This window comes from Sus scrofa, chromosome 18, assembly GCF_000003025.6.
Source record: "Sus scrofa isolate TJ Tabasco breed Duroc chromosome 18, Sscrofa11.1, whole genome shotgun sequence".
NCBI classification, from domain to species: Eukaryota; Metazoa; Chordata; class Mammalia; order Artiodactyla; family Suidae; genus Sus; species Sus scrofa.
The window spans coordinates 47,545,326-47,563,754 of NC_010460.4; the positions used below are offsets into that span (position 1 = coordinate 47,545,326).

At 53.5% G+C, this 18,429-nt stretch overlaps 1 protein-coding gene across 8 annotated transcripts in view; it reads left to right on the plus strand.

Moving 5' to 3' along the window:
• DFNA5 (DFNA5, deafness associated tumor suppressor) overlaps window positions 1-18,429 on the plus strand; it is a 59,112-nt gene that overhangs the window by 20,689 nt on the left and 19,994 nt on the right. For all 8 annotated transcript variants that reach the window (XR_002340265.1, XM_021078675.1, XM_021078676.1 and 5 more), the window contains 3 exons: window positions 12,998-13,163; window positions 15,236-15,356; window positions 16,488-16,652. Coding sequence is in view for 7 of the 8 variants with exons in the window: in XM_021078675.1 (XP_020934334.1) it covers window positions 12,998-13,163; window positions 15,236-15,356; window positions 16,488-16,652 (452 nt within the window). In the remaining variant the exon portion in view is untranslated. The remainder of the gene's footprint in view (window positions 1-12,997; window positions 13,164-15,235; window positions 15,357-16,487; window positions 16,653-18,429) is intronic.

Consider the following 18,429-nt stretch of genomic DNA (forward strand, 5'->3'; position numbering starts at 1 on the left):
AACTTCTCCTGTGGCAGGAGAGGGTTTAAAACAATGATGTTTGTCTTTGCACTCAGCTCAGTCTTGGCACCATCATTTTTAACAGAGGTTGCGCCTAACAATTCAAAAACCTCTGGCCACATGTCCTTGGAGAACAAGAGTTTCCCGAATCAGCTCCTTTGCCTTCGTCTCTCATTTCTCTGTTTCTCCCTGGGGGGCAGTTCTTTGTCCCCCCCTTTAAGAGGTCAGACCAGGTGGCGGAGTCTCGGGGCCTGGGGATGCGAGCGGCCAGCCCCCTGGCATCCTGCTTTTCTGTCAGTGTTGGTACCGCCACCATATTTTCAAGCTGGTGGTAAACTTCAGACTCTTTTTTTTTTTTTTTAATGGAAAAAATTGGCTAAGAAGGATAAGGAATAATAGAACAAACACTAACACACCACCTCCCCGCCCCACTCTCAGCTTAAAAAGATATTTTTCCTTACAACAAGACATAGGAACTAATTTTTTCTGCCTTCACTGCCCAGAATTTCATTAATAAAATGGGATTTGTGTTCCTGAGGAGACAGTGTGAGAATTAAATGAGAGCATATAAACAAAACGTAGCCTATGGTCGGTTCTCAGAAATTGTAGCTGTTAGTGTAAACAGTTCATAATGATGGCTATTCTTTTTTTCTTTTTATCTAGGGCCACACTCGCGGCATATGGAGGTTCCCAGGCTAGAGGTTGAATCAGAACTACAGCTGCCAGCCTACGCCAGAGCCACAGCAACGTGGGATCTGAGCCACATCTGCCACCTACACACAGCTCACAGCAACGCCAGATCCTTAACCCACTGAGCAAGGCCAAGGATCGAACCCGCAACCTCATGGCTCCTAGTCAGATTCACTAACCACTGCGCCACGGTGGGAGCCCCCTGATTGCTGTTCTTACTAGTCCCCATTAGAGCCCAGTTTACAGAAGCCCAGAGAGGTCAGAGCTGAGGGGGGAACGGTGTGACGTAGCATTTGGTGATGGGACAGGAGATGCCATTTCAGGAGAGAAGTGAAGTCTCTGTGGTTTCTGATGCTCAGGTTTCGAGGCCCTTGTTTGGCTCTGTGTGGCGGAGGCAGGCAGCCCTGCTGCCTCGTGAACCCCACCTTGGAAGGCCTAGCCACCTCCAGTGAACGTTGGAGGGGCTCTGGTTCCCGCCTGTGGCAGCAGCCCGGCTTCTCCCAAAGTGCCTGTGGACTCAGCCGTGTCCTGTGCCACAGAAAAGCCTGGAACGCACGCAGGTGCTTCTCTCAGAGGGTTTTGTTTGTCCCGTTCTTGAATGATAGACCTGAAGCTCTTGGACAATATCAGTTGTTCTCAACGGGCGGCCTCTCATCATACTCCTTGTGGGAAGAGCAGCCCAAGGCCTCAGCAGGTCTGCTCTTTAGAGGATGTCTTTCTGGAGCCCACCCTTCCCCACCCCCCAGGCCACACCCATCTCTGTGCCATCAGAAAGCTGGTCAACTAATTGCTGGGTTTTCTTTTTCCCCTAGAGTATTCTGTCTTCTGGTAACGGTTTTAGTTCTTAGGATTGAGAGCTTCTGGATGCTTGTTTGACTTTCTTTTGTTTTTGTTTGAGCTGTAAACGCAACCAACTGAGAACCCCGCCAGTGGGAGAGAGGGCCGCCTGGGGATTCTGCCCAATACTCAGTCCCAGGAGTGGCTTTTGCCCTGTCCCTGAGCTTCACTTTGAGAGACTGCCTCAGATCTTCTTGGAACGAGGTAGGAGTTGAGTCACAAGGAGAGACGTTCATGCAGGACTTTCTTCTAAGGTTGACAGCCATTCTGCATCAAATCCAAGATGTCAGGGTTCCCTGGTGGCTCAGCAGATGAAGGGTCCAGCCTTGTCCTCCCCTGACAGCGCCCCGACTTCTTTCTGTCCCTGGCATCAGTGCTTGGGCTCTCCTCACCTGCCAGCCCTGTCTGGAGGCTGTCACTCCGTCCGCCCAGGCACAGAGTCCACGCGCAGACTCCCTCCCTCCCCCAGCTGCACCTGTCCCACAGCTCCTGTGCCCGCCCACTGCCTTCAGCAGCCGTGTCACCCCACCCTTCCCCTGCTGGGGCTCCAGCCCTACTGTGCTAACACTCGTCACCACGGCCCGATTCTGTGTCTGTGTTGCTCCTGGGACGACCTCTTTTGCTCGCCGCTGGCCCGGCACTGTGCCTGCAGCACACTCCGTGGGGTGTGCTTGGAGGGATACCTGGTTCCATCTTGATTTTCTTTCTGAAACGTAGAGGTTAACTGGCTTGCCTGCACTCAACACAGAAGCCCAGGAATTCCCATCATGGTTTAGCGGTAACGAACCTGACTAGCGTCCATGAGGATGCGGGTTCCATCCCTGGCCTTGCTCAGTGGGTTAAGGATCCGGCGTCGTCGTGAGCTGTGGTGTAGGTTGCAGAGGCAGCTCGGATCCTGTGTGGCTATATGGCTCTGGTGTAGGCAGCTGCAGCTCCCATTTGTCCGACTCGCCCCCTAGCCTGGGAACTTCTGTATGCCGCACGTGTGGCCCTAAAAAGCAAGCAAAGACAAAAAAAGACAGAAGCCCAGGTCCGCACAACATGTAATTGTGGCAGTCCAGCTGTGGATGCACAGTTCGGCAGGCGAAAGCCAGCCCCGGGCTCCTGCGTGCGTTCGCTTTCCTGCATCCGCCTCAGTGGCTTTTATCATCTCACAGACCTTCTGCATCCACGGGTGGCAGTGAACTAATTACTCCATCTGAAAGGTTCAGAGTCTTCCTTCTCAGTCATTCTTCCCTTTCTTTGCCTGCTTGTGAGTGAGACAAGGTACTGAAGAGACCGCAGTGCACCGAGGTGGGGCAGCTGCACTGGGGGTGGCCTGGTCACTTTGCTAATAATACCTGGTTAGTGTTGTGCCCTGATTTTGATTTTTTTTTTTCATGCCGTTGACAGTCCTGAAGTCCAGCCCTGTGACACAGAGCGGGGCTTTCCCCACCACGTGGAAGCGGAGGCCCTGGGGTAGCTCAGGGTTCCAGAGGCTTCCTGCTCCCTGGCCCCGGCTCCAGGTCCAGCATCTCCAGAGGGTGTGTGGGAAGTTCTTTAATGGCTGAAATGGAGACTTGGTTGGTGGGGAGGAGCCAGCCAGTGGTGGCTGCTTGGGTTTCCCAGAGAATCTGTTGCCGGTCTCGGGGGGCATCTTATGATTTTTTTTTGGGGGGGGGGCGGCTGCACCCGTGGCATATGGAGATTCCCAGACTAGGGGTCCAGTTGGAGCTACAGCTGCTGGCCTACACCACAGCCACAGCAACGTGGGATCTGAGCCGAATCTGTGACCTACACCACAGCTCACAGCAATACCAGATTCTTAACCCACTAAGCGAGGCCAGGGATTGAACCTGCAACCTCATGGTTCCTAGTCGGATTTGTTTCCACTGCGCCATGATGGGAACTTCTGAGCCCCTTCTGTATGCAGGGCCCGGGGGAGGCTGGAGAGACAAGGCCTCAGGCTTGGCCAGGCTCAGCTGGTTCTGCCCGTGGTCTGCTTGCTGTGTGCCTTTGGGTCGTTGGCTCACAGGCCCTCTCTGCTTCTGTCACTCTGTGAAATGAGGGTGACAGTCACATCACACAGCAGTTAGGGTGTCTTTAGTTGCAAAGCAGATCGTTGATTGCCTCACACAAGAGAAGCTCCCTGGGTGGGGTGAGCCCCCTTCGCCTTGGGTTCAAGGCGGAGGTTTGTTCAGCTGCTCCGTGGGGCCCCCGTGGTGGCCTCCCTGCATTGCTTCTCCAGCCGCCCAGTTTTCTTGGTGCCCAAATGTGTCTGCATGGCAGACAAAGCCCCAAGGCAGAAAAGTAAGTAGCCTCTTCCTTGTGCCTCCCAGGAACCCCCAAAGGACTTTTTCTCAGGTCTCAATGTTGAGAATTGCTGTGGAGTCCCTGCTAAGAACAGCAGAGTTACCAGCATTGGCTGAGGGACTCATCTGCGGGGCTGGCCCCCCGCCCCTGCTCCATGGCCTTGTCCCATGGCCCCCAATCCGAGCTAAATCAGGGGAGGCAGCTGGAGGCACCATTCTCGGGGGCGGGGTGTCAGAGCTCCCAGCCCCCATGCTCCCTGCGGCCCGCAGGAGCAAAGCAGACGCGGTGGAAGGCTCCCCAGCCCTTGCCCTCTCAGCCTCCAGATGCCAAGGGGAAAGCACTGTCTGCTGGTGGAAGCAGGCAGCCAGAGCAGCTGTGGCGCCTGCCTTTCAGGGATCGAGGAGGCGGTTACCCAAAGAAACTCCAGTCCCAGCCATGGTGTAGACTGAGGAGATGGGCGATCAAAAGAGAAGCTTTGTTTTGGCTTCGTTGAAATGTCAGAAGAGCAAAGCCAAGTTTCCAAGCAGCGCGCCTGGACCTCATCTCTGCAGCCTTTCTAAGTTTTCCAGTGTCCAGCTGGGCTGCGCGCCCACCCTTCTTTAACGGCGGCGTTGGCCAATCAATCAACACCCTTGGGAAGAAACACCTAAATGAAACGACTCAAGCTTTAGTCGTCAGTCCATATCCACGTCTCTGTGGGTTAGTAATTCTCGCGTAATACTCTGGCAACAGCAGGCTGGCACCATCTTCGGGCTCCTTTTAATGTCCCCATTTCTGTTCCTGGAGTGATGGTGGGATCTGTGTCACACGGCACGGTGTCTTCAGCGTGCCTTGGCCCCCTGGCCTCTTGCCAGGAGCAAGGTTTTCGAGCAGTGTGGTGGCAGGGGCGCTGGTCTTCGAGTCAGGAGGTGTGCGTCCTGGTTTTGGTTCTCCAACTAAGATGCCATGTGATTCAGGCGAGGCTGCAACGCGAAGGGCATCACGGTTCCTCTTCTGAGCACGGGCGTTGGATGGGGTCTGGGTCGGTTCCGAGTGGTCAGAACCGCCTCCCTCTCGGGCTGCTGCGAAGGGTGTGCATCAGCCACGGCTTCCTCCTGCCTCCCTGCCTCCCGCCTGCACCCAGGCTGCGAATCCTTTCCCAGTAGCTATGCAGCCGGCACCGTTGGCTCCATCCGAGCTGATGCTCACGATAAAACTTGTTTTCCACCCCAGAACTAGTCCTCCCCGGGCCCTTGTCGTTTCGTGATTTCTCCGCAGAAGGACTGGGGAAGAGCTGATTGCTCCCCCGCTGTCACGGAGCACGCGTGGAGAGCTGTGTCGGAACTCTCTGTGGAACTCTCTTCTTCTAGGACGTGTGATGATCAAGGGCCGTAGCACAAGAGGTCGTGGCAAGGTGGCTGCGCTGGTCCTGCTCACTGAGAACTCCCAGCGGTTAGCCCAGAGGATAGCAGGACCCAGGGGAGGAAATGAATGAGTTTGGGGTGGGGTCTGCTCAGAAAGCACATGCCCTCGTCTTGTCTCTAGGGAGGGGTCCTGAGGACGGCACGAGTATGTGGGAGAAGAAGACTGTTCTTCCTCCTTTTGGATGTTGTTTGAGTTTTAAAAGCCGTCTTCTCTGGATTTCTTCTCTGTTGCACTTGGCTATCAAAGCCATAGAAGAGAGGGAGTTCCTATGGTGGCTCCATGGGTTAAGAACCTGGCTGTTATCCATGAGGACGCGGGTTTGATCCCTGGCCTTGCTCAGTGGGTTAAGGATCTGGCATTGCCATGAGCCGTGGTTTAGATCGCCGATGCAGCTCAGATCTGGTGTAGCTGTAGCTCCCATTTGTTCCTTAGCCTGGAAACTTCCATATGCCATAAGTGCATATCTAAAAAAAAAAAAAAAGTAGAGAGAATGGACATTAAAGCTTTGGCCTGAGAAGGAGGCAGCTTCACTAGGGTGGGTCTGGGGAGTTTCAGGAGCCTCAGGAGAGGAGCCTCTGTTCCTGCTGGCTGCCTGGCCCTTGGCCTGGTCCCCAGCAGCCGTGCCCCGCCCTCCTAGTGCACCCCCGCCTGGTCTCCTCCCCAGGAACTCCTGGCCTGTATCCGTGTCCCTGTTTTCTTAGTTGCTGAGAAAATCTGCTCCCCAGCTGGTGGCTCACCTGCAAGCTGTGGCTGTGTCTTTGGCCAGCCTGGAAAGGGAACTTGGTACGGCTTCCCTGCCAGGAGTGGAAGGAGAGACACCTTTTCAGGTGGGGCCAGTGTGGTTCCTGAAGCCAAGCGCCACTTTACAGATGTGCAGACTGAGGCTCAGAGACAGGAGATGGTTATCCTGGAGCAGGGCACCCGGCCAGGGCCGCCTGCAGGCAGAGCTGCGGGCACCGGAGGAGGGTCCCAGGGGAGAATGGGCGGGAAGGGGCGCTCGTCGCCCCCCTCCAGCGTGTCTTCCTCTGCCCTTGCCTGCAGGTGTGCTCCTTTGGTCCAGCCTTTTAACATTGTCTCCACCTCTGTCTCAGCGGCCTCCCGTTCTGGTTTCAAACTATCATCCCCCACAAAGAGAAAGGTGCCCTGAGTGTCCTTAAAAATGTGGGTGAAGAGGCCGAAGAATGTTGAGCTGCTCATTTTCTCGCGGGAGAGCTTCTGCCCCATTTCTCCTGTCCCTGGCGTTGACCCCTGGCTGGACTGGGGAGCGAGTTTTATTCCGGCCCTGCCCTTCAGGATTTATGTGATAAATTATTCATTCATATACCAACTGGGTGGGTAGCATAATTTGAATTAAAATATTTTTGAATAATTGATATGTTCATATGGTTTAGATGTCAGAGGTCAAGAGTAAGAATGTGAAACACCTCTGAGCCCCGATCTCCCGGCCGTCTAGCCCCCTACCCAAGAGGCAACTACCCGTAATAGTTTCTCATGTCTTTTTAGGGCCACATGCGCAGCATAGGGAGGTTCCCAGGCTAGGGGTCACATCAGAGCTGCAGCTGCCGGCCTATACCAGAGCCATAACCACAGCAATGCAGGGCCTGAGCTGCGTCTGTGACCTACCCCACAGCTCAAGGCAATGCCAGATCCTTAATCCACTGAGCGAGGCCAGGAATTGAACCCACGTCCTCATGGATGCTAGTTGACTTCGTTACTGGTGAGCCACAGTGGGAACTCCCTCTTGTGTGTCTCTTTGAGGACCTGTCTGTCTGGTTCAGTGGCTCTTAGGAGGACCCAGGAGAGGTGGAGCCATCAGGACACCCTGGGAAGCACTTGGAGGGCAGCCGCCAGGAGATGGGGTCAGGGAGGAGAGGCAGGCGTGGATGTTCTGAAAACGATTCCCCAGGGACTCGGATATGGTCCCTGCTATTGATGCCCAGCCACCGGGCGAGCCAGCCAGGCAGGATCCTGAAATGGATGCGTTAGAGACGAAGGTCACATTCCTGGGACAGCCATCGGGTGCCCCCTCCCAGAGAGGGAGACAGTAGCAGTGGGGCTGGTGGCGCTGGCGTGGCCGGTGGGGCCGGGAAAGACCAGCCGGGGCCTCTCAGCTCCGTGACTGTGGTCACCGCCTCTCTGGGCTTCTCGTTGCTCATCTGTGGAAGCCCTCGCCCAGGGCTTTCCACGTTGTTGTTCCTTGAACCCCTTTAGACGTCTTTACATGCGTACAGTAAGACAGGATTCGAAGGTAAATGAGTTACACTAGGTACATGAGGAGTTCCGTCGTGGCGCAGTGGTTAATGAATCCAACTAGGAACCATGAAGTTGCGGAATCAATCCCTGGCCTCGCTCAGTGGGTTAAGGATCTGGCGTTGCCGTGAGCTGTGGTGTAGGTTGCAGACAAGGCTCGGATCCTGCATTGCTGTGGCTGTGGTGTAGGCCAGTGGCCACAGCTCTGATTATACCCCTAGCCTGGGAACCTCCATATGCCATGGGTGCAGCCCTAGAAAAAGACAAAAAGGCAAAAAAAAAAACCACCCAAAAACCAAAATGCAGTAGGTAAATGAAATGTGGCTTGTGTCCCACGTGGTGGGCTGGGGGGAGTCTATCACACAGTGGTTCCCACTCTAGAGCCAGGGGCGGCCCCCGCGAGCTGCTCTGGGTCCTGGCACTGCCTGGGGATGGCAGCAGAATGCTCTCTGGACATGGCTTTGTCAAGAGTCCGGTGTGAACTGTCCATCGCCCCGGATAACTGGCTTCCCTGCTGTCTACACCAGGCCTCCTGTCCCCACTGCAGAGGAGCTGGCATGTCCGGCATTCGGTTTCCAAAAGGTGGCAGCACTGTCCTAGGAAACAGGATCCCAGCGACCAGCGTGGGAAGTGCCCTTCCTGGCGCCTCCTGCCCACCCTTGGCCCTGGCGAGCGCCTCCCAGGGGGCCGCCAGGAGGGGTTGGCCTGTCACTCTCTCCTCCTCCGTCACCCAAATCTGAGACTCCGAGGAGGGGGCCCTGTTGCCTGCCCTGTGGTGGGGCGCCCCGCAGGGCTCCTCTGAGGGCGGGGAAGCCTAGGGGAGTGGCTGGCCCCCCCAGCATCTCAGGTCTGTCCTGACCTTGGATGCAGAAGGAGGCGTAGTTCCTGCACTTGGCCTTTTTCGTGCCTCCTTCTGGTGTGTGGGGCTGGGGTGAGGGGCGCTCAGGAGGGAGAGGGCCTTTTCAGCCAGAGTCCTGAGTGATCCAGGCTGACTTTTCTCTTTTCCAACAATTTAACATTGATGGAGGCAGCGACAAGCGTTTTAGCGGCTCTGTGTAAGGCGTGAGTGAGGCGTGCAGTGACGCCCAGGCCGCCAGAGTCCCTTCAAGGAGGCTTCGTTTGTTGTTCTCCTGTTGTTCTGGGCTTGTGGGCAGGCGTCGCTGCTTCTGATGTGTGTGTTCAGAAGAGGATGAGTCGGTGCCTGAGCTGTGACTGAGAGTCGATTTTCAAGAATCGCCCGGAAGAAGGGACTGCGTCCAGCAGAAGGGGAAGGCCTGGCTCAAGTGCACGTTCTGACCGGTGGGTTCACCGACCCTCACCTTCAGGTCTGAGATGTGGCTCGTGTCCCACGTGGTGGGCCGAGGGGGCGTCTGTCAACAGTGATTCCCACTCTAGGAGGCTAGAGCCAGGGTCGGGCCCTGTGCGCTGTCCTGGGTCCCAGCACTGCTTGGACCCCAACACGATCCCCCAGGAAGGTTCCCATCCACGCGTCTTGTTTGAGCCGCGCTGCCAACGTTCCCGTCTCTCTGTCTTAGTGGGTTCGCTCTCTTTCCTGTGCAGTTGTGTAAACAGTTGCATAATGCTCCCATCTGGACAGTCATTAAGGCAGAGAGAGAAGAGGGAAAACCAAATTTTTCTTTTTTTTTTTTTTGTCTTTTGACGTTTTAGGGCCGCACCCGCGGCATATGGAGGTTCCCAGGCTAGGAGTCGAATTGGAGCTAGAGCTGCCAGCCTACACCACAGCCACAGCAATGCCAGGGATCAAACCCACAACCTCATGGTTCCTAGTCCGATTTGTTTGTGCTGCACCACGAGGGGAACTCCCGCACTTGGTTTATTTTATTCATTTATTCCAAAGATATGTCCTGAGCCCCTGCCACGCACAGCCCCCGCTTTTGCAGAGTTTATGGTGTAGCGGGAGGAGTTGGCCACGCACGAATGAGCTGGAGAAGCGTCGTGTGGACGTGTCCTCTCCACAGAGTGGGAAGGTCACATCCACGTCCCAGCACGTGACAGTGTGACGGGGGTGCCTCCCTGCCCAGGGTGGGCGGGGAACACCGACCTCGGCAGGAAGTGACCAGTGTCAGCGAGATGTGGGAGCCTGGGGATGCGATGGCATGGCCTGGGGGCAGCCTGCACCTGGTGTGTTTCAGGCACCAGGGCAAAGCCGGGGGCTGCGGGGGTGGTGCCAGGCCCGAGGCCTGGCGGTCTGGGGCAGGGTTGAGATGTGTCCATTGGAGGCTCCTAAGGGCCTGAGGGATGGGAGAAGCACCTGTGACCTAAATGGCTGCCTGTCACTCCCACCAAGTGCACACACTGGGGCTTTGGTCTGGGGACCCCCGTAGAGGAAACAGGAAGGTGACCTGAGCCAGCCAGCATTTGTGGGGCATTTAACTGTCTGCTCGCCGCCTGCCATCTCGTGTAAACCCTGGCAGCCCCACGCAGAGGCATCATTACCATTGGTATGTCCGTAAGAAAACGAGGTGCAGGGGGCGGAGTGATTCACCCAAGGTCACCTGGTTGGAGGGGCAGGGCTGGGAGTGGGGGTGCAGCCCCAGCCAGGCAGACCCCAGGCCCCTGCTTTCCCTCAAGCCTGTTCCCGTTTCCTCTGCTTTCCTGGAAGCTGAGCCCTGGGCAGCCTTTTTTTTTTTTTTTTTTCTTCTTTTGTCTTTTTAGGGCCACACCCGTGGCATAGGAAGTTTCCCAAGCTAGGGATGGAATTGGAGCTACAGCTGCTGGCCACAGCCACAGCAATGTGGGATTTGAGCCACATCTATGATCTACACCATAGCTCACAGCAACACCGAATCCTTAACCCAGGGAGCAGGGCCAGGGCTCAAACCTGCAACCTCATGGATACTAGTTGGGTTTGTTGCTGCTGAGTCACAATGTGTGAAACATTGTTATAATTTGCATTTCTTTGAAGATATACAGATGGCCAACAAACGCATGATAAAATGCTCAACATCCCTGTGTTAGAGAAATGAAAATCAAAACTATCATGAGATACCACCTCACACCAGTCAGAATGGCCATCATTAATAAGTCCACAAATAACAAGTGCTGGAGGGGCTGTGGAGAAAAGGGAACCCTCCTGCACTGTTGGTGGGAATGGAAGCTGGTACCACCACTATGGAGAACAGTATGGAGGTACCTTAAAAATCTATACATAGAACTTCCATATGACCCAGCAATCCCACTCTTGGGCATCTATCTGGAAAAAACTTTTCCTTAAAAAAGACACATGCACCCGCATGTTCATTGCAGCACTATTCACAATACCCAAGACATGGAAACAACCCAAATGTCCATTAACAGATGACCGGATTAAGAAGATGTGGTATAGATACACAATGGAATACTACTCAGCCATAAAAAAGAATGAAACAATGCCGTTTGCAGCAACATGGATGGAACTAGAGACTCTCATAGTGAGTGAAGTAAGTCAGAAAGAGAAAGACAAATACCATATGATATCACTTATATCTGGAATCTAAGGCACAAATGACCTTTTCCACAGAAAAGAAAATCATGGACTTGGAGAATAGACTTGTGGTTGCCAGGGGGATGGGGGAAGGAGTGGGATGGATTGGGAGCTTGGGGTTAATGGATGCAAACTATTGCTTTTGGAATGGATTAGCAATGAGATCCTGCTGTGTAGCACTGGGAACTCTGTCTAGTCACTTATGATGGAACATGATAGTATGAGAAAATAGAATGTACACATGTACATGTAACTGGGTTACCATGCTATACAGTAGAAAAAAATTGTATCAGGGAAATAACAATTTAAAAAATTAATAAAATTTCAGTTAAGCAAGATGAAAAATAATAATTTGCACTTCTTTGACCACTACTGAGATTGAACAGTTTTTCCTCTTTAATTTTTCTTACCGTGATAAAGTATAACATAAAATCTGCCATTTTAACCATTTTTAGGTGTACGGTTCAGTGGCATTCCGTACTTTCACACTGTCGTGCAGCCATCGCCACTGTCCATCTCTAGAGCTTTTTCATTACCCCAGACAGAAGCCCTGCAGCCATCAAACAAGAACCACTCCCCTTTCCCCCCAGCACCTGGCACCTCAGATCTGCTTTCTGTGGCTTTGCATTTGCCTGGGCTAGATTTCATCTAAGTGAAGCCACCCACTCTGTGTCCTTCTGGGTCTGGTTTCTGTCACTCAGCATGACGTCTTCAAGTTCATTCCTGTTGCAGCACGTGTCAGCTTTATTCCTTTCTCTGGTTGGATAACCATTGTGCGTGTGGACCACGTGGGTCTGTGTTCATCCGTTGATGGGCATGGGATGTTTCAAACCTGGGCAGCTTTTCACATGGAGACAGACCTTTCCAACTACCTGCTTCCCTTCCAGGGACCCTCCCTTCCTTCCTTCCTTCCTTCCTTCCTTCCTTCCTTCCTTCCTTTCTTTTAGGACTGTACCTATAGCACATGGAGGTTCCCAGGCTATGGGTAGAATTGGAGCTGCAGCTTCCAGCCTTCACCACAGCTTCAGTAACGTGGATCTGAGCTTTGTCTGTGACCTACACCACAGCTCGTGTCAACACCACATCCTTAACCCTTTGCGTGAGGCCAGGGATGGAACCCGCATCCTCGTGGATACAAGTCGGGTTTATTTCCGCTGAGCCACATGGGGAACTCCCGGGGATGCTTTCTGAAGCCTGGAGAACCTGAGTCCCCCTGGAGCGAGGTGAATGCTGCTATGTGTGGTTGGGGCTGGCGCTGAGCTTTTCAAGGTAACTAACCTTGGACTGTGTAAACAGCACGGGATGAAGACAGGAATTGTCCTTGTGCTGCCCCCAACTCTAATTTGGTTTTCTTCCTGTCCACACCATCGCCTCATAGCATTGAATGAGAGGGTATTTCATTACTTGCTTTTAAGCATGAAATCATCGTCTGTGGATGGAAACTTACCTTGGTCGTGAAATTCCCCAGAGGAACCCCAAGTCTCTGCTGGGTGACCTGGGCAGGTCCCGCCTAACTGGCCTCGGTGTCCCTGACAACTGTCAAGTGACATAAAACCTCTTCTAAGAGATGATGCATCCTTCCCAGGCGGGCAGGTTAAGTTCCTTTTTAATTCAAATCCATTTTTTTCCTTGCTCTTCAAGCCCGTTCCCCTCTCCTCTGAGCGACACTGGCCCCCACGGGAATCCTATGGTTAGTGCCCACGGCTATGATGTCTGTGGTCCCTTGGCCTCTGCTAAAATGACAAGACAGAGCTCCCCCGCTGGGGCTTCCTTCCCTCTCGCTGACAGCCCCGCGGGCGTGTGGCAGGAGCCCCCCTTCCTGCCGGCATCCAGCCTTTCTCCAGAGACCTGGCAGCTCCCAGGTGGCCTCGCCAGAGTCTGGTTTCTGCCTTTCCTGACGAATTGCCCCCTCTATCATTGCTGGGAAATAAATGATGCTGGTTGTCACCTGTTCACTTCTCAGCCGTCAGCTGTGCGAGGGGCAAAAATTCAGGCTGCATCCACCTCCTGGGGCCACTCACGGGCGTTTTTCTTTTTCAGAACAATCGATCTGAAGAATCCTGTGCTGCAGCAGGTGCTGGAGAGGAAGAATGAGGTCCTGTGTGTCCTGACACAGAAGATCGTGACGACGCAGCAGTGTGTGATCTCCGAGCACGTCCAGATGGAGAAGTGCGGCGTGGTGGGGATCCAGCTCAAGACTGTGCAGGTGTGTCTGGTGGCTTGGAGGGTCAGAGGCCACGGCAGTCTCTGGCTCCAACCACCGATGAAGACTTGGTCTTTATCCATCAGGACTCTCTTTGTAGGGAGTTAACAGAAATCCAACTTAGGAGTTCCAGCTGTGGCTCAGTGGAAGTGCACCTGACTGCTCTCCACGAGGATGCAGGTTTGATCCCTGGCCTCGATCAGTGGGTTCAGGATCTGGCATTTCCACAAGCTTATGGTGTAGGTCACAGAAGGGGCTCAGATCTGGTGTGGCTGTGGTGTAGGTTGGCAGCTGCAGCTCCATTTGGACCCCTACCCTGGGAACTTCCATATATGGCAGGTGCACCCCTAAAAAAAAGGGAAAAAAAATCCAACTCAAACTGGCTTAAACAAGAAAGAATTTATTGACTTATGTAATGGAAATGTTTGGGGTGACTGCTGGATCTAGGACTCAGAGAAGGTTGTAAGCTGCCTCCCCTGGGGGTGGAGTCCCTCTCATATAAGCTTGTGGGGGGGTGGCTCCTGGCTCTCATCCCATCTGCCACATCAGGGCTGCTCTCACTGGACCATCCTGGCAGTGCCCATTCCTAAAGAAGACCCATGGCCAGGGCAATGGATTGGCCATGCAGGGTTGGATCAGACACATTCCCAAAAGAAAATGGGTCAATGTATTCCCTGGCCAGGTTGATGCACAGATAACCCCTTAGAACTGAGTGTCTCCAGATGATTGCTTTGGGATTAGATCGGTACCTGCATCTGCATATCTATGAACAGATGCTTCTGGAGTTCCCTTTGTGGCTCAGTGGTTAATGAATCCGACTAGGAACCATGAGGTTGCGGGTTTGATCCCTGGCCTTGCTCAGCGGGTTAAGGATCCGACATTGCCTTGAGCTGTGTGGTGTAGGTTGCAGATGCGGCTTGGATCCCACGTTGCTGTGGCTATGGCGTAGGCTGCTGGCGACAGCTCCGATTGGACCCCTAGCCTGGGAACCTCCATATGCCCCTGGAGCGGCCCCAGAAAAGGCAAAAAGACAAAAAAAAAAAGAAAAAACCAGAAAGGAAAAAACAGATGCTTCTGGATTAAGTCACAGTTTTACCAACTGGTCCCTGAGCTTCGGCAGGACTGCCGAAGGAGTGGAACAGGAGGCTCTCCACCCCACGGTTTCCCCTCCAGCTGGTCATGGTGCCCGATATTCTGTTTGTAGAGATTTACTTCTTGGGGTAACTTTCAAGTTATGCTAGAGGATCCAGGGAAGTTGTCTTTAGAAGGAGGTGGAGATACAGGTCCGGGGCTGGACTCCCTGGGCTGGGAAGGCTGGGCAGAGCGCAGACAGATGCCAGGTGAGAAGTGGCTTCTGCTGGCCCTGCCCATACTTCTGCCCACAGTGACCACCCCCCCACCACCAAAGGCCTGGAGCCTGCCTGCGAGTCAGGAGGCCGGCTGTCACCACACTCTGACCAGGACTGAGTTGCTAAAAAGGTCTATGATCTCCAGCATTTGGGCAGCAAAAGCTTCTCATCTTCCCAGGCCATGGTGGGCAGGGGTCATGTTTGTGTTTGAAGGGGAGAGTTGGTACCCGACCTGGCATTTCCTGCCCATCCTCTCATGCCCGCTCCTCTCCCTCCAGCCTGTCCCCTGGTTTCTGCACACCGTGCCATCCACAGGGTCTAGAAGGATGTGCCAGGGTCTTGCTCTCGGCGGGGTCTCCCAGTTAGGCTTTCTTACCCCTGAGGGTTTTCTTTGGATTTCGGAGTTGTTTCCACAATCCTGCGTGAGGGAAACGGGAAGTCGTCTTACTTGGTACCTGCTTTAGTCGACACCATAGACCCAACTTCACTGGATCCCAAGCTCTGGAATCTTGCTTTTGTGCAGCCAGGCTGGCCATTTCCTTTGGAACGTGTGTCCGGCATCGTGAGGCCGACGGGGATGAAATCCTGACCCCTGCCGGCCGCTCCTCCTTTCCACCTGGTTCAGTGGGCATTTTCCAGGCACTTCTTGTGCACCCGGCACCAGGCTGGCGCGTGGGGCAGGAGGAGCCTGGGTGCCCAGGTGGGAGCGTGTGTCCTCTCCCGCAGGTGTCAGTGATGGACCGCGGGAACATCAGCAAGGGCAGCAACGTGGTGCTGGAGATCCCGGCGCCCACCACCCTGGCCTACGGCGTCATCGAGCTGTACCTGAGAGTGGACGGCCAGTTCGGTGAGGGCGCCTCGGCTCGGGGCTCTCTGGGGCGGTTGAGCCTGCGCTGAGGGACACCCCACCTTCGCGAGACACACTGGTAGAGGATCTCCTGCTGCTCTGGGCTGGAGAAGAGAGAGATCCTGGAGGAGTTTAGGGATGTCTCTGCGCAAGTGAGACAGCAGCCGCATTGGGAGGGCGCTGGTCCGGGGTGCCCAGGTGTTGGGGGGGGGCGTGGGTTTACCGACAGGGCACAGGGTGAAGACTGGGGGCCCTGAGGTCAGACAGATGGTACCCCAGGGTCCTGCCAGGTCCCAAACTGCTTGCTGAAGCTGGCTGGGCCTTCGTTTCCCGTCTCCCTCCATGGGCTGCGGTGAGGAGCAAGTTAGAGTTGGTGTGTGAAGGGCCTGGGGCAGTGGTGGCTTGTTAGTACTGTCATTAGAGTTCCTGTTGTGGCCCAGCAGTGATGAACCTGACTAGTATACGGGAGGATGCAGGTTCGATCCCTGGCCCTGCTCAGTGGGTTAAGGATCCAGTGTTACCGTGAGCTGTGGTGTAGGTTGCAGATGTGGCTCAGATCTAGCCAGTGGCTACAGCTCCAATTCGACCCCTAGCCTGGGAATCTCCATATGCTGCGGGTGTGGCCCTAAAAATCAAAAAAAAAAAAAAAAGACTATGTGATTACAGAAATCAGTAGTTTATTTTTTGGTGCTGTGTGTTGTTTGTTAACAAAGAAAAACAGACTCTCCTAGAGTCCTATAACCACTTGTGCATTTAAATGTATTGTCAATAATTCTGTAATACTATCAGTTCAATCGAGTCAAATCTATCCATCAAATTCAAGTTTTCCCAGTTACATATAGTGGGTTGTTTGTGGGAGTTGGTTTGTTCCAGTCAAGCTAAGAAAATACTTCTGATGTTTGAAAGCTTCCCTCCCGCGGGTTCAGAGGGCACACACTAGAGAGTGTTATGTTAAGAACAACTGTTTCTCCTGTATTTGCAGGAAGTGGCTGAGTTTTGGTGGAACAGCCTGATGTGGGGAAGAGAGTGGGTGTGTCTCCCTGCCCTGCTTGATTGGCATTAAAGCTGGGTCTGAGAGGTGCCAGCAAGGCTGACCCTCACGCCCGGCTGGGCCTTTTCTCTGCATTCCAGAATTCTGCCTCCTCCAAGAGAAACACGGCGGCTTCCAGCAGACAAGGGAGAGCAGCTGTGCCTCGCTGGAGCCCCTGCCCCTCCTAGAGCTTGGGTTCTGGGACATGACAGATGCTTTGCAGGGGGCGTCCGTCGTGGATGAGCCACTGGGTGTTCTGAAACAAGGTATTGCCAACAGGGTGGGGCATGGTGAGCTGATGGGTAACTGAGTGCTGTACCTCAGGAGGGGATGTGGCCTCAGGAGTGGAGACTCCATGGAAGGCATTTGAGAACAGAGAGGACAGAGCCTGAGTCAGTTCTAGTTCACTCCGCAGGGCTCACCATGGTCAGATCTTGGGGAACCTCACGTCTTGGATGGCCTGTTTTAAGGAAGGGGTGGGGGCTGAGGTGGGGAAGAGGCAGGAGCCTCCTGCTTTCTTTCGTTTGCACCATGGGAGTCTTGCTGGCTACCGGGAATAGCTAGTGAGCAGCAAGGAGAGAACCCAAGCTTTGCATCCGTTTCATTATGTTCCGGGCTTCATTGCGGAGACAGGCAAGGCTTTGTCAGCATTGCAACGCACTCTCTTGGAGGCCCTTATCCACATGGCATGAAGCCATCTGGTGCCAAGGCAGCCAGCGAGAAGAAGGGGAGGACCTGTGACTTACTTATGGCAATTCCTTTTGCTCCTTGTAGCATTTGTGCATTTGTGTTTTAAAAGGTTTTTTTTTTTTGGGGGGGGGAGGTGGGGCAGGAATTAAAGGTGTGCAGTATATGGTAGAAGAGGAGATACGCAAGGACAAAGAGACGTGAATAACTAAGCATGATAAAAAGAGCTAAGAGCAGCTCACAATATCTCTGGCTTGAAGGCTAAGAAGAGAGACTCATCAGTAGGGCTTCAGTGAGTCCCAAACCAGAAGAGAGAGGCTTTTGTTTCCGTAGCATGAGAATGCAGTGAAGGCCCCATCTTAAGGCTTTCCCATCTAACGCGGGGATGCAGGCCCCCTCCTGGTAACTGGGTGTGATTCTCCGCTGCTATTTAAGCAATGTGAGTATCTTGGCTTAAAACCACAGCAGGAGTGGCCCTGGAGCCTTAAACTGCACTACAGGGAAGGGACAACACCCCCATGTGCCGAGCTTTCTTAGAATTTCTTTTCCCATCAGTCCACCCTGTAAGTTGGCCATTCTGGTCAGCCCGGGGTGGAGTTGGGAGGCTGAGTGGTTTAGGCAGGACTAGGGCGGGGCCCGCCTTTGGCTCTTGGGCCCTAGACCAGCCAGGACACACTTCTCTCCAGGCTGGCAAGGACCTAGTCATGTTCGTAGGGCAGTTTTTGAGTTTATTGGGCAGTTTTTGAGTTTAACTGTTGGCTGGAGTTTGACATCAGTGGAGGTGGTGCTTTTATATATTGATATGCAGCTCTGCATGTGAAAGCTTTGGTTTATCAAACTTGTTTTTAAATTCTCACTGGGCTTAATTTACTCCAAGTTTTTGACTATTTTAAAATAAAGAAGAAAGATTCTAAGGGGAGAGGCTCAGGCATCCCGCGGAGGATGTGAGCGACGGAGCTAGGAGCCTCTACACCCATTCTCCAGGATGGGTGAAGAAGAACGGAGAAAGTGGCATAGCTGTGTTTGCCATGAAATTTGGGTGCTGGCCTCTTGAAAAGCGTGCGTTTGGTATTAATGGATACAAAATTACGGTGTATTAGGAAGACACAAAAGAATGTATTTTGGAATTTGCATGGCTTTGAAGCTTTGTGAAAGTATTGACAATCCATAATTCAGCCTTGATAATTTAATAATAATTCTAAATGACTGTTCCAGAAAATAAGTGATTAGACTTAATTAATGTTTAAAGCCATCAGGAAAAGAGTAAAGTCTGAAATAAAACTGGGCTTCCCTCTTTTCTTTCTTTTTAATCTGTTTCCTCTCCCTCCTGGAGGGAAGGGAAATGGAAGCAGGAAA